This window comes from Xiphias gladius, chromosome 6, assembly GCF_016859285.1.
Source record: "Xiphias gladius isolate SHS-SW01 ecotype Sanya breed wild chromosome 6, ASM1685928v1, whole genome shotgun sequence".
Taxonomy (NCBI): domain Eukaryota; kingdom Metazoa; phylum Chordata; class Actinopteri; order Istiophoriformes; family Xiphiidae; genus Xiphias; species Xiphias gladius.
In genome coordinates this window covers 17645816-17671370 of record NC_053405.1, presented here as the reverse complement: position 1 = coordinate 17671370, position 25555 = coordinate 17645816, and the positions used below count along the sequence as shown (strand labels likewise).

Sequence of the window (25555 nt, the reverse complement as noted above, 5' to 3'; positions counted from 1 at the left end):
CAACAGTCAAACAACAACAACACAAAGCGCTCGCTCCCCACTTAACTACATTATTGTTCAAGCTGCTGTCACCTTGAAAGGGTGCCAGACACCAAGCAACGGTTGACTATGATAATGTAGCTCCAATATTTTCCTCTTCATCCTGTTTTTTTCCTGGCTGTCTCTCCTGTTCCAAAGAAGGAGTGACATTTTGGTTGTGGATCAGTTTTGCAATTCCTCCACTGCAGACAGGTATTGCTCACATCAGAGGCTGAAAACAGCACAACTGCAAACTTTCAACAGGGTTTCTACACCCTGTACTTATTTAACACCTTTACCCCTAATAGAACCGGATTTCACAAATGTCTGGAATCATTAAATGTATCCCATATTTTTGTTTTTGGGAAGTTTTGAAGGTAAAGGGAGCAGATGCTTTGAATCAAAGCCTCGTGTTTTATGATTTATTGAAACAGGGAGGTGGATTGGTCAAAGGTTATGAAATACAGCCTTTCCATCAGCAGCAAAGCCTGTAATACTTCAAAACATCCCTGTCATAGAATGTCAAAAATAGGGATTTATTATGGGTTTTAAATAATAGATGACACTGTCCTTTCGATAAGTCCCAATAGCACATTCCTGCCTGAAATTATGGTTTCAGTGGTTATGTAACAGGTAGAAGCTGCAGCTGAGTTTGGAAAGCAACATTCTGGTATTATGGCCTGCATACATCAGAAGAAATCAATGGGAAGAAGCAACAATGAACTAACTGTTACACGAGAGAAGAAATTAAAGAAAAATGATCAGGTGTGATGGGAGCTGATGTTATAAAATATCTTTCACACAGTGAAACTCCCTGTTGCATACATCAGGTATCTGTCCTTTGCTTTTAAATTAGTTAGACTGGTGAACTGCAGCTGCCACACCGTGACTAAAGGCTTTTGACCAATGGCCAGTTTCACCAGCTGTTAGATTAGGTTCAAACTAGCTACTTGAACATAAATGTTTACTAAGTGGAGCTTTACACAATACTATAGCTGCTTACAACTACACTATAGTTATACATATATATATATATACGGCTTATAAATGCTGAATAGACTTGAAGTGCGTATGGAATACTGTTGACATATCTAACCTGATACTTGATCAAAGTGTTTAATAAAGATGTAAACTAGGCTGGTTTTAAATGACATTTCACGAAAATACACAACATACCTCAAATTATCGATCGCTGTGCTAATAATCCTGGCCTGGCTAAATGATTAAGTATAGCATTGGTTAGGTTAATATAACAGGACATTTCCCACTCATTCTAAAAGAATACTAACTCTGTAATACATATCTTTTTTACATGTTTGCATGTATAAACAAAACAAAGTCCTACATTTACAAAGGATCATATATTAAAGTTCATTATATATAATTTGGCAACCTAAAATTGTTATATTTCAAAGTTATGTAACAACTTGTGATGCTGTTTGCAGAGCCAGTTGATTGCTTTTCATTGGGTGGTGCTGCAGATTTCGTAGCAACCAATTGAAACGCTACTAAAATCTATAACAGCTAAGACATTTTTTACATTTTCATGGTGCAATGATTTAGTAAATCATACAGAAAGGTAACCGAAAGAGGAAAGACTTTGCACACAAACCTGGAAAAGCATTTAGAAAATAGTCAGTCCTGGGGAATAAATGTGCGTGTCCATTAATGTCTGTGCTTGTGTTTGTCACTGTGTGTATACGTTCATATCCAAGGATCTACATCGCTCTCTCCTTCTCTCTGTGAGCGACTGTGGACACAGCCCTCCATTGTTCACATAAACTCTGATTCTCCGTCTGGTTTCATCAAACTCAAACGTCAGGTGCACGGAGCTCAGAGCTCAAATTTCACAAGGTGCTCCGTAACCTCCCACAAACTTCCCTGACACGTTTTTTTCTGCTGCCCCCGATAATCATACTTGAAACAACCATACAGGAGCTGTCTGAATTACAGTAATGTAGCCATGTAACCAAAACAACTTAGTAGTTTAGTGATGGCATGATAGAGTACCATCCCACTACCTCCTAGAGTATTACAGCTGAGTGATACAAACTAATCTCTGAAAAAAATAACTGCCCACATGTTTAATTTACTTTCTATTCATCTTTGTTTGCGTGTGTTATCCATACAGGCTAGTTTTGTGTTTTCCTTTTAAACCACATCGTGGCCTCTTTTTAGTTATCACTTTGCAATAACCAATTAAGTCTCCTTGACACATTGAACTTGGGCAGGGCAAAACTGTAAGCTTTAATGCTAATATTTTAACAGTTATTACAACATGGGAACTCTTGCTCACTCTTTCTCCATCCTTCTTTATCTCTAAAACTCTACTCCCTCCCTCTACTTTGCATTTCTCTCTCTCTCTTTCATTGTCTAATAAACACACTCTTAAAGGCCCAAGGTGTGAGATGCTGTTTGCCAGCGGGTCTCTATGCAGTGACAGGAGGTTAAATGTGGAAACAGGACCTGCGCTCCTCTCTCTCCTGTCTGATCGCCGTCTCTCTGTGAAAACACAGCAACCCAAATAAGGAGATTAGTGAGTGAGTGGAGTGCAGCAGCCAGACCATTTCTCAGAAAGACCTTGGATGGGGGTTTGATAGGGTGGAGTGTGTGTCTGAGAGAGTGATAGTCAGGGAGTTGGGATGGAGTGGACGCGGAGTGGTGAGTGGAGGGATGAAAGGAGGGATGGACGGAGAGAGAGGATGGTGAGAAAGGATGGATAGAAGGAGGGAGGGTGAGAACATGGTAGTGGGGGGGGTGATCAGAGGCTGGAGGCAGGTTCTGTTGCAGTTTAAATAACTATCCATATAGGGCTCAACTCTCCATCTCTGTTCACAGCTCTTTCTCTCTCCTTCCCTCTGTCTCTCCCTTTCTGCCTCTCTCTATTTTCTTTCTCTATTTCTCTGCAGCTTTGTTGGACTGTGACTCTCATCAGCACTGAATCTCCTGCATCTCACTCCAATAAGAGACAAGACTTGGGCTTTTGAAGCTGTGTTTTATCATCTCAGAGAGGAGAATACAACCTAGCAGCCACCATGGAGGCCATCAAGAAGAAGATGCAGATGCTGAAACTGGACAAGGAGAACGCCATCGACCGAGCAGAGCAAGCGGAGACGGACAAGAAGGCAGCAGAGGACAAATGCAAACAGGTGAGAACGAAAGAGCAGGACAGAAAGAGATGGATGGGTCAGTAGCGAGGGCCGTTATAAAGTCAATGTACACTCGATGAGACTCAATGAGATCTAATTTAGAAGTACTGCTTGTGGTAAGCATGATCAAGCCAAATGTCAAATAATAACTTAAAATGTATAGATTGAGATACCGGGCAAACAAACAGAGCACGTACAACAAAGAAACAACTTGATACTGCTTGGTTCACGATGACTTTGAGGTCTGAATCTATTGTAAAATAAAGATTTTTCCATGCAAAAGAAAGGTAAGTCTGTGTGCTTCTCCTTTAAGGCTTTTCTCTTTATCCAGTTCTTAAGATAATCACAGCATTGATACCATACCAGACATACCTTTAGAGAAACAGTCTCTAAACACTTTTCGCATTTGTTTATACTATAGTCCTCACAGCTAATTTACTGTTTGGTTTGAATAGTGTCACAGATGTAAAACATTTGAAGTTCAAGAGCTATCAGGATAAGCTTCTGAAAAAATAGTCTTTGTTTTGAGTCAAATAATCGTGTAGTTACTTCAGTTACAGCTAAAATTCACTAATGGTGACAAATCCAAGCATCCCAGCAACTATTGATCACTATGTTTGATTGCTGCACAAAACTGGAGTAGACGCCTCTTATGTCACCGTACCACCCACACAGCACACACAATAAATGCTGAAAGAGATCAACGGGAGCTGCATTTGGGAACAATAGGTCAGTGTTAAAGCTGTTTACAGTGAAGCTCAAAGAGAGCGCTAAGAGAAATCATCACATTCTCATATGGTTGTACGGGCCAGTTCAGGTGATGAGACAACCCAGGATCAGGATTTGGTGAAATTTGGTGAGAGTTAATGGAGCTTCTGTCTGAGCGGTAGTCTGTCATAAAGCCTATTTGATCCAACACACAGGAGACAATACACACATACAGTAATACAGCATGCAAACAGACATGTAGTCACACAAATGGGAGATTAAACACACACGCACGCACACGCGCGCACACACACACACACACACACACACACACACACACACACACACACACACACACACACACACACACACACACACACATTAGGCCCATAGTCCCAGGCGTCTGTGTGTTCTCATTGATAACAGCTGTATTTTTAGACGCCAGGAGAGAATGACAGTGTGGAATTCAGTAGGATTATCAGAAGTGCTTCATGGGCTCAGAGGGGAACACTGATTAGGGGGAACACTTAACCCTGTGGCTCTGCATGCCAGGGTTCTTGTCATGAGAGACTGATAGTAAACTATTACCATTTAAATGTTCCCAAATGGTAAACAAAATTAGGCTCCCAAAACACCTGCAGCTGCTTTATCAGTTGCCTAAATTTAAACACCTTGTCTTTATTGACATCCCATTGGGCTGAACTATTTACAAACACACTAAAAATAAGAATATACCAAAGGTTTGTTCTATCATTTTGCTCATATCAGCAGGGGTTTCTGAATTTTTCATCATGATAACAAATACCCAAAAAATGTAACTTATTATTGTCAAAACAGGTGAGCTGAACAGAACAGAACAGAATAGAATAGAACAGATTGCATGTGGAGTTAGCAGTAACAGGGGCAGCAGTGCACAGGAAGTTTTCTTGCCAAAATGGGGGGAATAAGTGGAGCAAAGGGCTTGATAGAAAAGTATGACATGTAGAATATGGATGAACAGACTCTGAGCAGAGACAGTGTGTAGAGAAGTGGACTGAGAGTGTTTCATGTTGTAGATGGAGGAGGAGCTGCTGGACCTCCAGAAGAAGATGAAGCAGACGGAGGACGAACTGGACAAATTCTCTGAGGGCCTGAAAGATGCTCAGGAAAAACTGGAACTGTCTGAGAAGAAAGCTGCAGACGTGAGTGAAGGGTCACACACTATACACTATACAGTCTGTATGCACACACAGCATGGTCGGGGTCACCTGAGTTTCACTTCACTTGACTGACAATGTGAAATGCAACTGCCAGTCATATAATAATGATGCAGCACTGTTTCCTTTTGCAAGAGTTTGAATATTGACGAGAAACTGCTGCTCTTGTTGTTAATGACTTGTTTTTTCCGACTTTGATACGCACACATATGCACACGTTACAATAGCACTACTGAAAACTAGGATAAAATTATACCACTGCTGGACAATTTCTAAGCCAGCACCAGCTGTGGGTTTACTTTGATCCACGGTGTATGGTTTGTTGGACTTCAGAGATTGTTACATTCCTGTGCAACCACTCCTGAAAGATGAGCACATGGATAAACTGTAACCCCTCTAACCCACCAACACACACACACACACACACACACACACACACACACACACACACACACACACACACACACACACACACACACACACACACACACAAACACTATTCCAAACTGGAATTTGGGTTTTATCTTACAGTTCCAACATACCTTCAAGTCAGCTCTAAGGGATCATAATCACCTTATACATTTGTTTAAATGCACAGTGTGACGCTTCCAACAGATTGTACACATGTAGATTTTGCTACAGTGACAACAGCATGACAAAAATGTGGAAGTATTGTTTTTCTTTTGACTCTTATATGTCATGTGATTATCCCCGTAGACACACTTTCCATCTCAGATGCTGTAGATGCTGGTTGATAGTCTTGGAATACAAGTACATTTACTCAAACACTGTACTTCATTAGTACAGTTTTGACGTACATGTACTTTACTTTAGTGTTTCAGTTTTACGCTACTATGCTGTCACTACATACTCCACTACATTTCAGAAGGAAATGTTCCATTCCACTACATTTATCTGAAAGTTATATTAATAGAATATAGATTTTTTTTTTACACAAAAATGATGCATGATGCATTCTTATAGATTGAACGAATCAACATGAGAAAATGCAGTTAAAATGTGTAACTTGCACGTTAATGCACAAATAATAATAATCCAATAATATAATAGATAATAATGGAACACCCAAATGGGGCTTTTTTCCACATAATGAGTACTTTTAATTTTGATACTCATATTTAGCTTACAATACTTTTGTACTTTAACTTAAAAGAACGCTCAACTGATTTAGCATTGCACTTCTATAACACTGTCAGATTCACAATGGACTGTTTAAAAAAAAGGATCAAAATTGATGCAGCTGAACCAGAGATATTTTCTTTTTATTCTTCCTTGTCAATACCTGGTGCCTACATTATCCACAATGCAACTCGACTGCTGACAGTTGAGTTGGAGATAAAGGTGTGTTTATGCTAGTAGCAGCTAATGTAGCATTGAGCATCAGCAGAGATAAGGAGCATGCTAAAGAGCTCTGGCATGCTCACTGCTTTCTAATTCCACACCTCCAGATTTTTTTTCATTTTCAAACTCGTAGCAGCCCCAACTGTGGCTGACTCAAGTGACATAACTTGAGGCAACGTGTCATATTTTGCGCAGCTCTGTTTGGAGCCACAAACGGCTTTCCCACATATGCCACATATGTTTAAAATCTGTGGAGCTCCTCTTTGATTAAACATTTTAATGCAGGACTTTTACTCGCAATGGACTGTTTTTACACTTTGGCATTGCTACATTTACTTAAGTAAAAGATCTTCCTCCAACACCGAGGATGCCTACACGAATCTTGTATAGAATCAACATAAACTGGGATGACTGTGTCCTCTACATCAGACCGAAACTAATTCTCTAGTTTGTTAGAATATTTTTGTGTACACAGATAATTAATTCCGTCAAATATAGTGGAACATTGGAAAAGGCAGTTCTTGTGTGACTAATCAGCTGCCATCTGGGAAAAAAGATCATTTAGACTGTTGGCAACACTGCGAACAACAGCTCAGACTCAGATCTAAATAAAGACCTTATTAGGGAATCAGTTATGTTCAAGATGAGGATAAAAAACTGGTAATGCCAGTTTATCAGTGAAATGAAATTTTAATAGCAAGAGCTAACAATCCAGTAAATCATTCCAATGAGATTACTAAGCAAACCATGAGCAAAGAGAGAAGCGCTATAAAAAACAAAACAAAAAAAAGCTCAGCTTCCACCAAGATGTTGTATTGTTTGAGTCTTGTGGAGGATATCCCCGGGAAATGCGATGTTGTCCTACACACAAAGAGAAGGGAAGTGTCCAACATATGGACACAGAGTCGACGGCTGAGACACGCTGGATTATCCTCACACAGTGATTAAATAAACTCTGAGAACAGTTCTGAGAAGCCTCACATCCAAAGTGGGTCAAGTGGGCCCCTGGAAAAAGTAGTTGTTGAAGTTATGGTGTGAGACTGACTAGGTGTAGCTTCCACTCCTGGGTGTGCTGAAGTATGTATAGAAAGTTTAGTTAAGAATAGATGTTCGCTACAGCATATGTTACAGTGAAGTCCCTCACTTTGACACCAACATTTCCAGCCAGTAAAGCTGTTCTACTCCACTTCCATGAATTCCCCTGCACATGTCACTTATTAGAGGCAACAGTCAAGTCATTACACATCTGAATTCACACAGAGAGCCCGACCAGATTGGAAACCTGAAGGGGGCTGGGAAAGCAGAACAGTGAGCCAAAGACCCTGCCAAGCAAGCAGTTATGATTCATGAAGAACAGTCCCCACATGATCAACTGGTAGTGCTGATATTGAGGCCATCGGAGTTCATTGCCAGCTTAAGTGGTCACACAACATGTCTTTGGGTCGCAATGTTAGCGCACAGGATGCAGGGGATAAAAGTGGCACCACGTAGTCTCAATTCAGGTGTTGATAACAACATTCACCACAGTAACAGTTACTGTTTTAGGGGAAAGCAGGACTGTGGTGGCCTGCTGGGCGGAGAACGCAGAGAGCAGGCCGGGGGAGGGGGGGGGCGCTCTGGTATGTGAGGAATGCAGCTAAGGCAAACAGAAAGCCCCACACTCCTGTGTCTAATGAAATCAATGCGTTCAGCTTTTCCGGTGCAAGGGGCAAATCTGACAGAGAGACTCAATCAACAGATGAGATTGATTGTGAGACGTTTTCTTTTCCAGCGTCTTCCCACCATGTTTGGTCTCAGGCTGATCGTGTGAAAAAGAAATGATGAGGGCAAACACGGGCAGGGCTGGCAGAGAAACATGAAAGATGGAGTATAAATCTGATATACACCCACACAATGGGCATCATCTATGGTCGAGCAGGTGATAGACAGTTTGTTTGCTTACTCCCCCAAGACACGGACACAGTTCCTCAAAAATGGAAATATCTTTGATGAAGATTGCACACTTAAAAATTCATTGCAGCAGGTTTCCCCCAGAGGTAGATAGACATAAAGTGTCTCACTCAGTGTATGGCCATGTGGTCAGTTTTTCGCATGCAGAGATACAGTATGTCTAATGTTTCATTCATTCACCTTGAACTCTAGTTTACTGGAAAAAAAAAAGTTCTGAAATACCACTGACATAACACTGCTCAACATAATGGCCTAAAAAAAACAAGATCGGACTTGTTTAGAGATCCACTACAGATCCACTAAAATATCCCTTGAAATAACAACAACAGCAAAAGTAAACTGACCAGGACAATTTTTAAAAGAGGATGTCTTTTTTCTACCCATTAGGATGTAATAATAATAACACAGGGAAGGTTTTGATTAGCACTATTATGTTTTAACAGTTTGGGCAACTGGCAACATCTTCAGCCCCACCTTCCTTATAAAAGTATTTATTTTGAAAAACAAACTTTTATTTCAAAATATAGTCAAGATCACAAAGTTCCCAACACATCATATGACATTATATATCATATAATCAAATGATATTGTAGCCTGACTGATGTCATAATATTGATATTTGAGGTTTTTAAAAATCAATCAACACAACACTGTGTCGTCGTTGTGTTTACATAAACAAATGACCCCTTAAATTTGGTTATTAAAGAACTATGGCCAATATACTGTATGCACTGAAGGACCCGGATACACAAACTATATAATGGGAATCTTTCTAAATTACCTCTTGCTATTTATTGACTGAAATGTACTCCAATACGATACAATACAACTGTTATAAGCTAATATCATCCAATATACGGGTCTATATATTACATTTATATACATCTTCTCACTGATTGTCCTTTATAATCACGACCCCTTGTCACAGGTCATGTCCATGAGCTTTACGCAGTTTAACCAAGAACTGATGTTCCCTTCTGAGGTTGTTTTATTTCAGCTTTTTAGCCATAAAAAAACAACAACACATATATCCAGTATTTAGCTTGAAAAAAATGGTAACAATAGGCAGAAAAAAAAATGAACAAATTTTGCATTGCAGCAACGCACAACATCTCAGATTTGTTTTGCAGCTCCTTGGAAAGTCCTGATTCCCGGGATTGGAACAACTGAAACAGTCTCAATTAAATGTTGGAAAAAAATAGTTACACATTAGAGTTCTAATTTAATGCAAGGTGGCAACTTTAAACTTAAGAGCGTAAAGGGAAATTTAATTTTATTGGTCAAATCAAGTTTGAAGCGGTTGAAGTTTGTGTGTGACATCTAAACTATGGGCACTGTGCCTTTACAATAACTGAAAGTAATTCAGCCTGGCTTTTTCTTTTTTTCTCTTGAAAGTCTCGTAGCAGTGATCACATCAGTCACAGGGATCAGATTTTTACAAACACACACACACACACACACGCACGCGCGCGCACACGCACACGCACACACACACACAGACACACACACACACACGCCCCGCCCTCTCTGACCTCATCGTCCCAATCATCTCTCTCCTCCTCCGGCAACGGTCTGGCGCTCTCCGCTCTCCTCACCGCGCAGCTTTAGTAATCCTCCTCCTCAAACTCAAGGCGTCCGGACTCAAAACTGCCACATTCCTGGGGACAACTTTCTGTGCTGCTCATGAACTTTACATTCCTACAGACCAGAAGAAACATTTGGAGAACACCTGGACACTTTCATTTCCTGGTTATATAACTTTTGTTGCACCTGAACGAATCCTTTACATTCCATAGACTTTGTCCCCGGACGGACAACGAATTTTCTGTCTTTTAGAATCAGCGATCAAAGTCATTTTTCTGATTCTACTATTTTCTGAATACACCAAAGAAACAGGAGGCAGCTGCCTACGTTTTTTTTTTTTTTTTTTTTTGCACAACCCAAAAGTAGGTCTTAACTGTGTGTGTGTGTTTTTTTTTTTTTCTACGTTTAGCCTTAAAATAAGTATCAAAACAGTCAACAATGGCAGGTATGAACTCTCTGGATGCTGTGAAGAGGAAGATTCAGTGTTTGCAGCAGCAGGCCGACGAGGCAGAGGACCGGGCTCAGGTCCTGCAGAGAGAGCTGGACAGTGAACGGGAGCTCCGAGAGAAAGTGAGACAATCAAATCCCCTCTCTCTTTATTTTTTAGGTCTTTCTCGCTCTTACAACCCCCCTCTTTTTCAGCTCAAGCTGATTACATGATGTTAACTACTTCGCTTTCAGCTCTCAGGCTCTAAAAAGACCAAGTGGCGCATGTCATTGATTCATTCGCGGGCGTGATTGTGCCACAATGCAAGGCGTTGGTCTCGAATGAAAAAAAGTTTGGATTCCTGCAGTTTTGCGCGCATGCTCAGTGTTGTCTGACTTACAGGCCGCTGTAAAACTACTGTGAATATTGTGGACCACGTAGACAGCGTTGAACCTATTGTGCAAAATTGAATTTACCTGTTAGACTCCCCAAATTCATTCATCATTCATCAATACAAATCATGTTATTACTTTGCCTATTGATTATATTATAATTGTAAATACTTATCAGCTTTTAGAGCTGCCAACATTTAGGATAATGGTATAATGTTTTGATTCTCCGGGGAAATTCTAATGACTTGCTCAGGGGCACTTTAGCAGAATGGATGTTTGCCAGCAGCAGCTGTATGCTTGAAGGTCTAACCGCCATGCCACCCTGCCTCCACAGATGATAGGAAAATGAAGGGCACAGAGTTAAAAGTTTGCCTACCCTGTTATTAGGGATTCAAAGGGCTGCACTCTGGGGGAAAAAAAAGTGCCCTTTTCAACTAGAGCTGGAACGATTAGTCACTGGATTGATAGTCGGTCAACAGAAAATTTATAGGAAACAATTCTGATCATTAGTTAACTGCTAAAGATTGACTTGAAGCCAAAGTGGCAAAAAAAAGAATAACTGGTTCCAGCTTCCCTTTTCAGTTTTCTCAGTCTGCCAATGGTAGTAAGCTGACTATCTTTGGGCTGTTGGTTTGACAAAATAAGACACTTGAAGACGTCATTTTGCGCTCGGGGAACTTGTGATTGGCTTTTTTTGCTTTTTGCTGACAGTTTATAGACCAAACTATTGATAAGTAGATTAATCAATAATGAATGAATGAACAATCATAAGTCAAAGGCAGCCCTATTATGTGTTTACATTACAGCACAAAGTATCAGCAGCAGTTGCACAACCAGGGCAGTAATTAGCACAAGTCATTGCTGAAGTTCCACAAATGTGTGGTTTCTCAAACTACACGCATGGATGTGTTGAAAGTGACTCATCTGTTTCTTTGAGTGTTCGCCCAGCTCTGTCACCTGCCTGTCTCTTGACTCTACCCACATCCGAGTTTTACAGCTTCTGCAGAAAAAATGCTTAGCGGCACAGATAGGTAACTGTCTTGACTTGTTCAGCATGTTGTTTTACGGCATACGGTGCCATATCCTTTGCATTGGAGCTGGTTAATGACAGGACAAGTATGAAGATTCAAGGAGTGTTGGAAGGGAAGGTGTGGCTGTAAAGATATGGCAGCTGTGATGATGAAAGGAGTAGGCCGGCTGTAGGACTAACCCCTTTGTCAGAGACTGCCTGTTAGGTAACAGGGCACCTTAATAATTTGACAGCAGGGCGTTCTCTCAGCTTGTGGGTAATCATTCCAATATCAACTCATAGATTGATATCAGGGACATTAGTAATAATTATTTCATAAGAATTACAGTCTATAACTTTGACGTCATAGTTGTCTGTTTGTCTCTAAATGACTGGGACATATGAAATGCAATGACTCTTTTCTGAACATTAAGTACTGGGATGCTGCGATTGCTCGATGGATGCCTTTTCTTCTTCTTCACTCTTGTGGCGGCCTATAAACATTTTTTTTTGTTCAGTGAAATATTTATGTCTGACCTGCAGACATACACTAAATCAAGAACATTAAAGTGGGAATAGTAAATGGGATAGTAAGTCACACGCCTTATATTCTTTTCTGATGGTAAATGAGGTTACTGTTTCATATCCTGTCACCTGTAAGGGGGCAGGCATGAGTATAGTAACTGCTCAAGAGTCAAAAGTAGTGACACCTTCGTGAGTTTGTAGTCAAAAATGATTTCATCAATTTGACTTTGATTCTTAAAGTCATATTTCCACCAATTGAAAAAAAATATGACTCATCTTACAAGGTAACAGTGTAAAACAAATTTAGACAAATTTAATTTTTGGCAGGCATCACCCATTGTATTTTATAGACATTAAATCACTAATGGTATCACTTTACTTTAACCAACTTCATTTGTCATTTATAAGCAGTATATAAACATTTACCAAATTGTTTCAAACACATTTTAATGTAGTTATAAGCATATATAAGGGCATATTAATGTTTTTATTAATTTACAGTATTTTCAGCAATTGCGACTGTCATTCATTATCTCTTAATATACCAGTATCCAATTACAGATGCTTCATAGGAGGAGTTAAAGTTGTTGACTACTACATCAATAAGCACTTAAAAAGACTGTATACCTGTGTACAATTAGAATCTAGTGTATTATAAACGTATTACATGTGTGTATACTGCTTGTTAATGCTAAATATGGGCGGGGGGGTTGAAACTGAAATAGGGTGGAAATGTTACATTTTGGAACAAGTTCATCCATTTCATCCCTGTCAGCTTTAATGTGTAAAAGCAGTTTCAGCTGTCGCACATCTCACTCCATGTGCGCTCAAAGTCAAACAGAGCGGTGCATTTGTGCGGCGGGGTTGGTGTGGTCCCATATGTGAATAATTAGGGCAACCTGGAGTTATTCCTTGGCACAAAAACTCTTTCATAGGATCACGGGGAGAACAAAACAGGAATCTTGCTGACTGTGATCATGTAATGAATCATTGTTTGAAAATGCGCAGACAACAGTAAAAAAAACATTTGGCCACATCTCTCGCTAAAAACTAAAAGTAATTGCTTGGTGTTATTTCTAATATAGTTTTGATGCCTCTTGAGACATTACTCAAACCGCCTAAATGTGTTTCATTTACGGCCAATATTCTCAATGAGCTGTTCAGTTTTTAGTGGTCACAGCAGTTATACATGTTTGGTGGTTGAAGGTTTCAGCGTTGAGAGTCAGGCCAAAGATGATCATTGGTACTTTATTCACGAGCCTGAGAGCTCTACGAGTAACGCAGATAAACCAAATTGGCTGCTTTTTATCATTTTGAAGCAAATTTGAGATACTATGTTTGCATCGGTGATAAGCTAGTTTCAATAGATTTAATGTTAACAGTAACAGTCAAAGGATTAAAAAATGCAATAAAAGACGACAAAAAATCAGAGAAATTAAAAGCTTAAAAGTATATATTTCTTTTTTTTTTGAAGATGAAGTTTTTCTCTGTTATGTTGATGTTGACATCCGAAAACATAATAATTTCCATGCTAATATTTAGTGTTTTACTACATAGCACGCAGAAATACAATTTGTGGTATAGTGACCCATATATAAAACCAGATTAAAAAGGGAAGTGGGACTCAAACCACTGAAGTATTAGCTTTGCAAAGGCTTTCCCTCCCATGATGTCGTCTGCCAACTCTGGTCCAGCACTTCCTGTGCTTCTACTCCCGACACTTCCTGTGCCTGAGCTCCAGCCCTGATCAACAGGAAGATTAGTGTTTGGTGGAGTTAATGTTTCCACAGGAATAAATTGTGATTCCAGCTAGTGGTGTACAACTTAAGTGAAAGTTTAATACCAAAGAAACATCTTAAATCTCCACATCAGTGCGCTTGAATTCGGTCCTCCAATGGCAAAACTGTCTGTCTTCTTTATATAGAACTGTCTGCTGTCTTTTTGTCTGCATTTACAGCACCATAATGACACTGACTTTGAAAGACACACTGAAGTTGTTTTCTGCTTACTTGACAACTTTAATCATCTTACACAACATACGTCTCGTATTGAAAGCTAATTGCAGAAAGCAATTTTTGAATTAATGCTTACCTTAAGTACAACCTATCTCAGTTCACCAGGTTGTCAAAGTCAACCGAAGGTAGTCTCTGTTTGCTGCTTTGTGTTCTCAGTGGGCTTAAAGGTTTTCTACGCTGACAGTCTAACAGATTCGGTGGAAAGAATTACTTCCTGGTTTCACTGTTTTCTTTGGACTTTTTCCCTGGGAATAGCTCAACTTTCCAAATATAACTGCCACATGTTGATACTTTTTGGCCATCATTGGCATTCTAGGGAACACTCCCATGGTACTGGCTTGTGGCTAAGCTGATTATGCAGGCCAAGGTTGCGGGTTCTGGTTCAAGCGAGGAGTAAAATATATGTGTATAGTCCGTGCTAGCAAAGCTAAATTTGCTATAATGTCATTAAGTAGCATTTAGAAAAGTGGAAACAGCAGTTTTTATATAGCATGTAGCAGTGTGTGACCCATTTCAAATCCAGCATGTTCAGCTGTTTTTTTTTTTTAATCCTTTTTTGAATGAATGCAATCTTTAGTGAGACATTGACAAAACGTTCAGTGATGTTTTCATCGCAGCAGGATTTCTGCATCTTCTAGCAAGTCAGTGCTTGTTACTACAGATTGCAGATGGGATTCATTTAGCCTGAAAGAAAGGTATAAACTTTTTTTGGAAGGATGTTTACTTGACCTGCAGGTAGTTAAATCACCTGCCCTCTATTTGTCCAGGGACCCACAATTTAACATCTTTTCTGTTTTCCAAAACTGTCATTAAGATTCATGTAAATTCCAACAAAACCAAGAACCGTCTCAATTCTGAAAAGTTTAGCTCCTGCTGTCCTTTGTGGATTCCTGTCATTTGTCATTTGACAAATGGGTTGCTGTCAGCTCCTTGTCAGGATTAGACACTGCACAGAGAGAGCTCATTGTAATGCTTGTCTGGAAGTTTAATTGCCTTTTTTTACATATCATACCTCACGACAGGCTGCTTCATACTGTATGGAGCTGTTTTTTCATGCCAGATCTTTATGGGAAAAGATTAACACATGCTCACAGACATACATTCACATTGAGAGTAGCGAGCAGCGGTGTCAGGAATAACTTCCCCTGAACCCCAACAGCATTGTGCAGCTCATTAGCCCACTGCCCTGGAATCAGCCAGTAATTAGATTCCTCTTTCACTTGTCCTTGATCCTGTATCTAATACATGTAATACACTCAGGTATTTCTAAAGTTAGTCCCCGGAGAACTGTGCTGTATCTTCAAGTCACAATGTAGAATGTTTGCTGTGTGGAGGCAAAAGGACATTAAACACTCAACCAGTGACAGAGAGGTCAATTGAAAAGCACATATGTGCCCTGTATTCCAACATTTGTGTCACTTATTGATGCAGATGAGAAAGGCCAGACAGCATTGAATGTTGAAGGAATAGTTACACTTATTTGCGTTCTTGCTGAGAGTTAGATGAGACGATTGATACCACCCTCTTGTCTTTACAGTAAATATGAAGCCATAGCCAGCAGCCAGTTAGCTTAGCTTAGCCTAAAGCCTGGAAACAGAGGGGAAAACGCTAGCATGTCTCAGTCCAAAGGTAAAAAGCTGCCTACCAGCACTTGTAAAGCTCAGTGAATAATGCATTGTATGTAGTTTGTTAATTTATACAGAAAAAGTGTAAAAATTACATGTTGTGGTTTTGTGAGTTGTTTTCAGTCACAGCAAGACTCTGTTTAACCACTTTTACACTTTGGTTTTTGTACAGACTAAACCAGAGAGATATAAAATGTTAATAAGTGAGCCTCAGAGGTGCTGCCAGGCAGATTTTCTTTACCTTTGGACAGAGCCAGAGTAGCAGCTTCCCAGAGTTTCTAGTCTTTATGCGAAACTAAGATAACTGACTGCTGGCTGCAGCTTTATATTTACTGTACAGACATGAGAGTGATATCAATGCTCTCATCTTACTCTTGGGAAGAATGCAAGTAAGCCAATTTCCCAAAACTATTCCTTTAACCAGAGTGGACTCTTACTTCCACTGTGGTTAATTCCCCTCTAGCAAGGTACTAACTGGTCGAGGAGAACTGTTAAGTAGCCAACAGTTACTGGAATACCATTACCTCTTAGAAAGCTCTGGTGTAACTTATTAAACCAGCTTGATAACAGAGCAGCACCAGTATCTTGTACTTGTGTGTGTGTGTGTGTGTGAGTGTGTGTGTGTGTGTGTGTGTGTGTGTGTGTGTGTGTGTGTGTGTGTGTGTGTGTGTGTCTGCGCACATGTGTGCTCGCTGCCTCAATCTTGCTGATACTCCACCACAAACCTTCTCCATAGTTTGTTTTACCATATAAGGCGGTGTGCGTCCCTGGCAGCTGGGGAATGCAAAGTGGGCGCTAAAGGAAGGGGCATGGCCAGAGAGACAGAGAGAGAACACCGTCTCTGAGAGAAAGAACAATCAAAGGGAGGAAATGAAAGGATGTTGGGCTGCTGACTTCCTGTCACGTTTTTCAAGATCCTCATTTATAAAGTGACGTTTGTATCAATACTTGTAGTAAAGTCATTCGACTTTGTAGCTCTCATTCCTTGTGACCTTTACCTTAACATTACAGTCACTTTAATTATTTTTGTGCAGGAGCTCCTTCTACTTTTCAAACAGCTTGTGTTGCTGTCCTTCAAGATTTACAGGAAACGCTCTTGTCTTCTTTGGTCGTGGCTCAGTGAAATAGAGGCATTAAGTATTTACTGTACTCACCCCAGTTTTTTTTTTTAACTTGACAAAGGCTGTCTCTACCCCACCCCAATGAATTTGAAATTCTGATGAAATGTGATGCCAGATAAAGTACCAGGCACACCTTTGATTGTGAGCGTAGATATACTACCACCATAGTGGTATTAGGCCAGACTCTGGTTTTTGTGTTTGCATGTTTCTCAACAACAAACATTTTACTGGGCAGTAAACTAGCTGGTTGCGGGAAGGGCATTATAGCATCGGATGTGCCAGTGTAGCTGACCCAAAGCTCATGAAAAGCATGTTTATTTGTGTGCAAACGGTATCCATCACAGCACATTGGTTGACTCGGGAATCAGGAAGTAACAATATCTGTTATTTCAGGCTCCAATGTAATTCTGTCCAACATTTCTCACCATCCAGATGGAGTGTCAACAGACGCAGACCTGTGTAAAGGACATCTTTGATGAGATTTTGAGATGTTTCGACTGATTTATGACTTTGCATTCATTCCGTGTGGGGTTAGGTTTTCCTCTGTCAAGTGCTGGTTGTTTTAAGACATGTCAACACTGGTTCGACAGACATTTCCTGTCTCATATCAGCGGCCTCCCCCGGCTGCTCTGCGTACAGTAGGGCAGGGCCTGGGAGAGGACGAAAAAGAACCAAGGGAGAGAAAGAGAGAGAGAAAGAAAAAGAGAGGTGGAAAGACGGACTGGCCAGTCAGCATTCTAAGATGACATGGAGACGACATGGAGAATATCTTGAAACTTAAAAAGAGGCCGGTGCCAGCTGCCAACAGGCAGGAAACCATGCCTTCATTTCCTGAAATATTGAGTCTATGACAGAATGGAAGAGTGGGCTGGATGGAGGTCTAGTTATTCTCAGCACAAACAGACTTAATAACTCTTTTCCACTGAGCTTTCCGAGCTCTCTGCTGCTCTGTGGAACGTTACCTTTCCTCCATGCCAATCCTTTCTCTTTTACTGAATTGTCTTAGTGGCTTTATCTCGCCAAATATGCAGCAGAATGACTCACCTACCTGTAAACTAAATGGCAGACACTTTGGCTGTTGATCTGACTTCAGGACTGAAAGAGTAGCTAATGAGTCACTGACCTACTAACAGCGGCCTTGCAACTGTGCACAGAATAATGTCATTTTGAGGAGATCCTCAGCTGCCTCATTTCAGGAATAGGGAGTAAACTTGTGTGAGTACTCTGGCTTTGGGTGAATGGTTCAGTATTGCAACAGTTCAGGAGTGCAGTTATGCAGTGCTTTCTGGTTTTAAACTTGGATTTTAACAGGGGACAGTCTCTTTGTTGTAACTTCTGTATGAAGACTGAGCTGGGCTGGTTTTTCAGTTTGAATGCGGCTCCCCAGGAGGTGGTGGCTGGATAAACTCCCTGGCCAACAGAAAGGAAATGCCTGTATAGTTGTCTGTTTGCTTTCTTTTTCCTCTCTCTGCCTTTGTTTACCATGAAGCCAGTTTGTCCTCCCTATTTGCCCGAGTTCTGCATTCACAGTCCCCGGAAATTGGGTTTTTGTAAGCATTCCATTCAACTCTAAAGTCCAGCGATCTTCAGATTTTAAGAAGGATTACACTTTCCGGCCAGACTCAGCAGTTACTGCTTGTGTTACATCAGAGATTTTTTATCACAGGTAGGCCCCGCAAATATAGAAGATCCTCCCAGGACCTCCAGATGTCTCTATTTCACCTATTCATCAGCTGGAGTCAACTATTGATTTGTGAAACATGAGCGACCCCAGAGAACATGAAGAATAGATTACAGTATCTTACTTACACATGGCACAGGTGGAATTGAATGTGTTTTAATTCACTTGCAGTCAGTCTTCTTTATGTGGATTCAGGCTTGAGTGTGATAGAGAATTAGCTTGAGCTTTATGACAGAGAACTGCGTGATAAGGCAAAATATCTCCCTGTAGTCATGGCACCATGGTTATATTTAAGGTATTACTAGGTATTATTAGGAGTTACTTTCAGAATAAGAGTCCTATAGAGACACTTTCATGTTTTTTGTAACTGCCTCTTTTCCATCAGGTTTCTTTGCAGTGGTAAAATTACACATTGGAAAAGTTACTGTTTTCTCCCTAATTCATTTTTAATATAAAGTAATATCATATGAGTTTAGTTTTTTGTGTATTTATTATAAAAAGACACACTTGGGAGAAAGTCCCTGTTATACAAAGAGTCTTGGAATTTAGGGGGGGAATTAGCTTAAGTTGTCAGTGAGTATGTCTAAAATATGTAACTGCTTTACAAAGTGGTCATTTTTTAAAACAGAAGGGGTTGGGTTTAAAAATGGCAGATACATCAGTGCAGAGGACACTTTGAAAATACCAAGAATATGTGATGAGATCATGCCATTCTGATGAGACTACTGCACTCCTTCAGTGAGATGCTCATGAATAAAAGAATGATGTTTAACTTCCTGATGGTGGCAGTGATGCAGGAAATGCAGACTGCAGACAGATGGACAAACTTGATTCCGAGATAAACTTTGATAGCTATAACTTGATAAAACAGTGGCACAGATTTTTGCGCCGAAGTTTTAATTGTTTGTGCTATGCAAACAGTTTCAACAAGTCTACAGGTTGTAGATCTGATTGTAGAGCTGTAGACTTGTAGACCATTCTTTTCTATCCAGCTGTCCCTACTTCTGTTCAAATTTTTTCTGGCTGTGGACTTGCCGCTCTCCCCCCACTGCCCTCTTTGTGCCTTTTCCTTCTCTTCCTGTTTTAAGGAGGGAAACGGGGGGATGGGAAGACCAGTTTGGATGATTTAATGTTGAATGAATGAATGACAAAAATTCTCTCTTGCCCCCCCCCCCCCCTTTTTTTTTTTCTCTCTCAGGCGGAGGGTGATGTAGCAGCTCTGAACCGTAGGATCCAGCTTGTGGAGGAGGAGTTGGACCGAGCCCAGGAGAGACTGGCCACAGCACTGCAGAAACTGGAGGAGGCTGAGAAGGCTGCAGATGAGAGCGAGAGGTCAGTAAAAATCACATTAAACCAGCATCAACCTTGATATTCTTTTAGACTCCTGTATTTAATTTCTTGCGGATTTGAATTTTGATTATTGCAATTTGCTTTGTGTGAGATCACATGTTTTACCTAATGTATTGCAACAACTGGCTTTCCCAAAACTAAGTCACCTGAAAGCTTATTTGCATTTACATTTGGAATCATTGATGTCAGACCATCTTTGTGTCCTGTCCACTCAGAGGGATGAAAGTGATTGAGAACCGAGCGATGAAGGATGAGGAGAAGATGGAGATTCAGGAGATGCAGCTGAAGGAGGCCAAACACATCGCAGAGGAGGCTGACCGTAAATATGAGGAGGTGAGTGGGAGCTAGTTTGGGGCAAGACTGACATACTTAAATTGGGATGCACGCCACCACTCAGGCATTTTTAGTCTTTAATCTGATCTACACAGGTCTTTCTGATTCTTTTATGCTTTAAGTCCAAGAATGTCCCCCTTTAAGTTTTAATGTGTTTCGCCCCAGGTGGCTCGTAAGCTGGTGATCCTGGAGGGAGAGCTGGAGAGAGCTGAGGAGAGGGCCGAGCTCTCAGAATGGTAAACCTAATGGACACCCAAGTGCCTAAATAAATATAAACACATATACAAGCATGCATATATCTATGTATATCTCTGCAGTAAAGCCAGTGACCTTGAGGAGGAGCTGAAAAATGTGACCAACAACCTGAAGTCTTTAGAAGCCCAGTCTGAGAAGGTGAGAGTGTCATGTGGCATGGGAGCAATGTGCATGGCAATGACAGACCTTCCTAACCCAAATACACTTTCACGCTATTAGGATTAGTATTCATTTCTTAGCTTCCCTCCTTGAGTTTTTCCACACAGGAAAAATATAGCAGACTGTACCAAACTGTCTTTTTGCCAGTAATGTTCAAGATAAACATTATGCCAGGTCTATGTGTAAGGCTAGCCACAAACTGTGAGGAAAAACCACTTGTTTACCAAGTTAGGATGCATTCGCTGACTCTGACAATCTTTTGGCCTGCCCAAAGCCAATGTTTCTATTCAAAATGCATCAGTGGTAAAACATTTTTTTTTATCATATTAGCTACTATTAAAACAAAGCTTACAAACGCACGAGCTGCTTTTGTTCTCTTTCACAAACACACAAACAAACTAAATATATACAACAGTATATCCAGAGCAGATCTCCACTTCCCTGTAGCCTATCATTTGGGCTCTTCTTGTGGCTCAGTGGACAGTAATTTGAGTGAGTATGGAGGAATACCACATCCCCAAAGTATTGTTTAAAACTACCTTCATTATAATTGTGTATTGTCAGGCCGTACTTACAAACCTAACCCTTTATTTTCTCCTCAGGTTGTTTAGGTGAAAACCTGAATGTATCAAGAGTGCATGACCAGTACTCTTTTGATATATAGCTGTTTAAATATATGTTTGCAACGTACATGGCAAAATAGGCACTGAGGCTGTTTTTATATTTAGGGTTAACGGATGCATAAGGTGTTTGGGCATATGTTAACCAGCAGCCAGTAGAGACCTGCAGCACATTCTTCCTGTTTGCTACATTCCTCCCCAGGCACGGACAGGCAGCATGACAGCATGCCAGGCTTACCACATGAGTGCTGTCCTTTAGCGATACATGCCTTTGCTTTGTTCAGTCAGGCCTGCCGTGGTTGGCATCACAGCTCAACTTGTTCTCAGGCCAGGCCAACACCTCATCTCCTGCTTGCATCTGCCTCCCTTTTTATACATCATTCCTTAAAGGGAGTGGCTCTATTGCTCATACGGCAATTAAAATCTTTGGCTGATAGTGTGTGAGAGCTGAAAGCATGTGTGAGAATGTATGTGTTATTCCTGCCACTAATGACCACCGCCAAGGGGGTTATGTTTTCACCCGTGTCTGTTTGTTTGTTGGTCTGTTTGTCAACCAATCTGCACCGAACATCGTGGAGGGATGGGGCATTTATTCAATTGAATGGGTTCTTCCCTGGCTTTTGCCCCTTATGAATTTGACTTTTTTTTTAAATTCCGAAGTTTGGTGTATGTTCTTTGACATTGGCCTTGGTGGAGGTCTGTGCTCTATTGAGCCCATTTTCTAGTTAGGTACTATTATTTATCTGTGTGTCTGTCTGTTAACAGTACTCAGAAAAAGAAGACAAGTACGAGGAGGAGATCAAAGTTCTGACTGACAAACTGAAGGAGGTGAGATCCTGATTTTTGAGTGAAACAAATAAGCAGTGTCACACATAAATAGGGGTACTGTTCTTGATACTTTTAAAATACAGTGGGATGGGCATTACAAATGTCCCTCGGCCGAACCCGGCTGATCGTTTTCATTTTATCTGGTTAATATGGGCATGCATTCAAAACCTAAATGTAAAACATATCATTTTTATGATTACTTTGGAAAGTACAGAAAGGCTCTTAAAAACCTACGCTATTCCAGTTTTCCATGTTGTATTCATTGGTTAGAGCTTGTTATCGTATCCTGTGACACACTGTGTCTGTATTCCTGTCAGGCTGAAACCCGTGCAGAGTTTGCAGAGAGGACAGTGGCCAAACTGGAAAAGTCCATCGACGACCTGGAAGGTATGAGACCGATACCACTCACATTGTAAAATGTTGTGGATTTCCTCCAATTGGCACGAAATGTACAATATTTCCATGAAGACAAATATTCAGGCAGTAGGTAGTATGATTTGTCTTTGAGAATAGTCAAAAGCCAGTCATCTGGTCCCAAGCTTATATTCAGTGTCAATAAATAAGGAGATGTGCTTGTTGATGAACCACAAGCAGATAGTTTAGCACAGTTTCCTGTAAGCCAGAGGCTAACTTGAGTCATAATTGAGCCATCTTCCTGCACAAATGCACAATGATATAGTTCAGTTTGACATCGATCCCAGAAGGGGTGTCCTATTTCAGCATCAGTGGAAACATTTTCTGCGGAACGGAAAGGGTTCCCTGCCAAACGTATGGACGCTCCTTAGCTTACACAAGCTAATACAAGACCCTTGTTTCTGAAGGACAACCACTCCAAGTCAGCCATGTTGCAGAGAGGACAGAATGTGCTCAGATGTTTTTAGGTCAGCATTATATAATTGTTGAAAAACAGGCAGCTGAGTTTATAGAGTTATTGGACCAGTTTTATGAGACATTCAGAGCAGGCTTAAATATGCAAAGCTCATCCAGCAAAAGAACTGCAAGCATAAATGGATATGCATCATTTCAAAAAGCCTGATCTATTTTTTTTTTTTTGTCTTCTCCTTCCTCCCTTTGCTCTTTGCCTCCATCTGTCTCTCATTCTTGTCCTGCTTTTGGCTTGTTTGTGTCGCTGCTGTCCTTGACACCTGCCTGTACTTCCTGCCGACCTCTGACCTCCAGATGAATTGTATGCTCAGAAGCTGAAGTACAAGGCCATTAGTGAGGAGCTGGACCATGCCCTCAATGACATGACATCTTTGTAGATGCTCTGACCTCTGTTTCTCTCTGCCTCTCACTTCCCTTTTCCTGTCTTGCTCTGAATGTTTGGACTCAACATCTTCTCTCTGTGGATTATATGTGCCTTCTGCCCATCTTACTATGCAAAAAAAAAAATTAAAAAATCTTTTTCTTTCCTACTTTGCAGCTTATGTCTGTGTTCTTGATATTCCATAGCAGCGTATACCTTGGTGTAGGATAGAATAGTGAAACATTTCATCCATAGCCTCAGCTTGGGATTACATTTACCATGCACTCTGTTTTTTTTGTAATTAGGTAACCAACAGTTTGTTATCGTAAAACTGGTTGTTACTTTACATTTTCCATCTGATTTATCAGTTATACAAGGTGAGCTCTTCTGGTGAGATTTACTCTGGTTTGCTGTGAATTAATGCAGTTTCCTATCCCCTTCGACCCTTTAAAAAAAACCCTGGTTTTAAATCTAACGTCTTTTTGATAGCTTCTGATATTATATATTTATGTTTGTCCATAATGTACGTACTGAGATCAAAGCCATTTACACAAAGTAGCGTCTAATAAATGACTCCACAGTGTTGCACACAAATCCTCTAAGTCCATATACCCTATTTCACTAACAGTAACTAAGAGTAAGGGTAAGAGTCAGCAGTTCATGCACGGAAGGCACTGCATTGTGGTTGAATTTTTTGCATGAGGCACGACCTAACCAAAGTAGTTATGCAAAACATCTGTCCAGTAAAACAGTGGTCTGTGAACTTTTTTCAAGAAATGCTGTCTGACAAACCTATAAAGGAAAATGAATTAGCATGACTGCATTTGTGAGAGCAGTGTTGTTTGCTGTTGGCCGAAGGTTCACCATGTAACTTTTCTTCCTCTCTGCAGAGAAATTATCACATGCCAAAGAGGAGAATCTGGGCATGCACCAAGTCCTGGACCAGACCCTGCAGGAACTGAACAGCTTATAAACCCACAGAGAGGAAACTGGAGAGGATGAGATCGTCATGTAACATTCCATTAAATGTTCGACTCCATTCCACATTTCGAGCTGTAAAATCTTTATTCCCCCATGTAAAAGGGGGATTAACTTAACGCTTGTCCCTTGATGTTTTTTTTTTCTAAGGCACAACTTTGTTTCTTTTTTTTTTAAGATGGGAAGTCACTTTGAACCCATCGCTTACTTTTTTTTAAAATCTCCAGCTCTGATTGCAGAAATTCTCTCCAGAAATTATTTTTGACCACTCATTTAGAAAGAACTGGCAATTAATACACCTAAAGAAACCTCCGATTTGGTCGCTCAACCACTTAAACTGGCTCAGTTTTACATTTATGTGCACATACATTAAGCCTCTGTCTGGTTATATTAATACATAGGCTACAGATGGCATCGGGTTGTTCTTAGTTTATCTTAGTGTGGCTCTGAAGTGCCACCCAGTGGTGATATGAAGTCAATCAACAGTTGTTTTTCTGATCGTGCTGTGACACCTTGAGGCTACAAGTTAACGGACATGCGACTCATCTGTTTCAGCAGTGTCCTCCTGAATCTGTTTGTGTTTTAACAGCAAGATGGTCAGATGGACAGGTGACCTTATGGAAAGGTTTCATTCATAACTAAACAAGTCAAGGCACATGCTGCTCAGTCACAGTAGGTTTCTTTACATTTAAGTAAGAAATAATGCCTCCTCTGGCTGATTATCCTGAAGCCTACATGTTGAAGATGCACAGAAGTTTTTCCTCTACTCTCTTGTTGGTGTGGGAATCTCTCCAGAAACTGAGAGCTGTGCGTGTACAGTATCTAGGCCATGACGTGAATATCTAATCTGTAGTACCTTTCCTTAAGCATAACCTGATCATCATCATCATCTTCTGCATCATTGCCAACAATATGCGATAATGTAGCCAATATTTACTAGACTTACAATATGTTGTATTACATGAGTGAGCTAAACCCCAAACCACTGAAAGCTCAGTTAAGTTTTGTCAACCATGGATACTTA

General features: G+C 40.5%; 1 protein-coding gene across 3 annotated transcripts; it reads left to right on the top strand.

Moving 5' to 3' along the window:
• Positions 1-2616: 2616 nt before the first annotated feature.
• tpm4a (tropomyosin 4a) lies at positions 2617-24541 on the top strand. 3 transcript variants are annotated; one of them, XM_040129358.1, is made up of 10 exons: positions 2617-2679; positions 2928-3167; positions 4931-5056; positions 19961-20094; positions 20328-20445; positions 20611-20681; positions 20763-20838; positions 22245-22307; positions 22625-22694; positions 23487-23722. In XM_040129358.1, exons 2-10 carry the CDS (start codon positions 3054-3056, stop codon positions 23567-23569), a joined length of 855 nt encoding a protein of 284 aa, XP_039985292.1. In that variant the 5' UTR covers positions 2617-2679; positions 2928-3053; the 3' UTR covers positions 23570-23722. The 3 variants fall into 3 exon arrangements, with proteins under 3 accessions (XP_039985292.1, XP_039985293.1, XP_039985291.1); XM_040129359.1 differs by lacking the exons at positions 2617-2679; positions 23487-23722 and adding an exon at positions 24444-24541 and having other exon boundaries at positions 2833-3167; XM_040129357.1 differs by lacking the exon at positions 2617-2679 and having other exon boundaries at positions 2834-3167.
• Positions 24542-25555: the final 1014 nt, after the last annotated feature.

What these genes read in the sequence shown, in the direction of transcription:
- tpm4a (XM_040129359.1), top strand. Translation starts at nt 3,054, where the DNA reads ATGGAGGCCATCAAGAAGAAGATGCAGATGCTGAAACTGGACAAGGAG. An exon ending in AGGGCCGAGCTCTCAGAATG is followed by an intron (nt 20,682 to 20,762) that starts GTAAACCTAATG and finishes ATATCTCTGCAG; the next exon opens with TAAAGCCAGTGACCTTGAGG. An exon ending in TAGAAGCCCAGTCTGAGAAG is followed by an intron (nt 20,839 to 22,244) that starts GTGAGAGTGTCA and finishes GTCTGTTAACAG; the next exon opens with TACTCAGAAAAAGAAGACAA.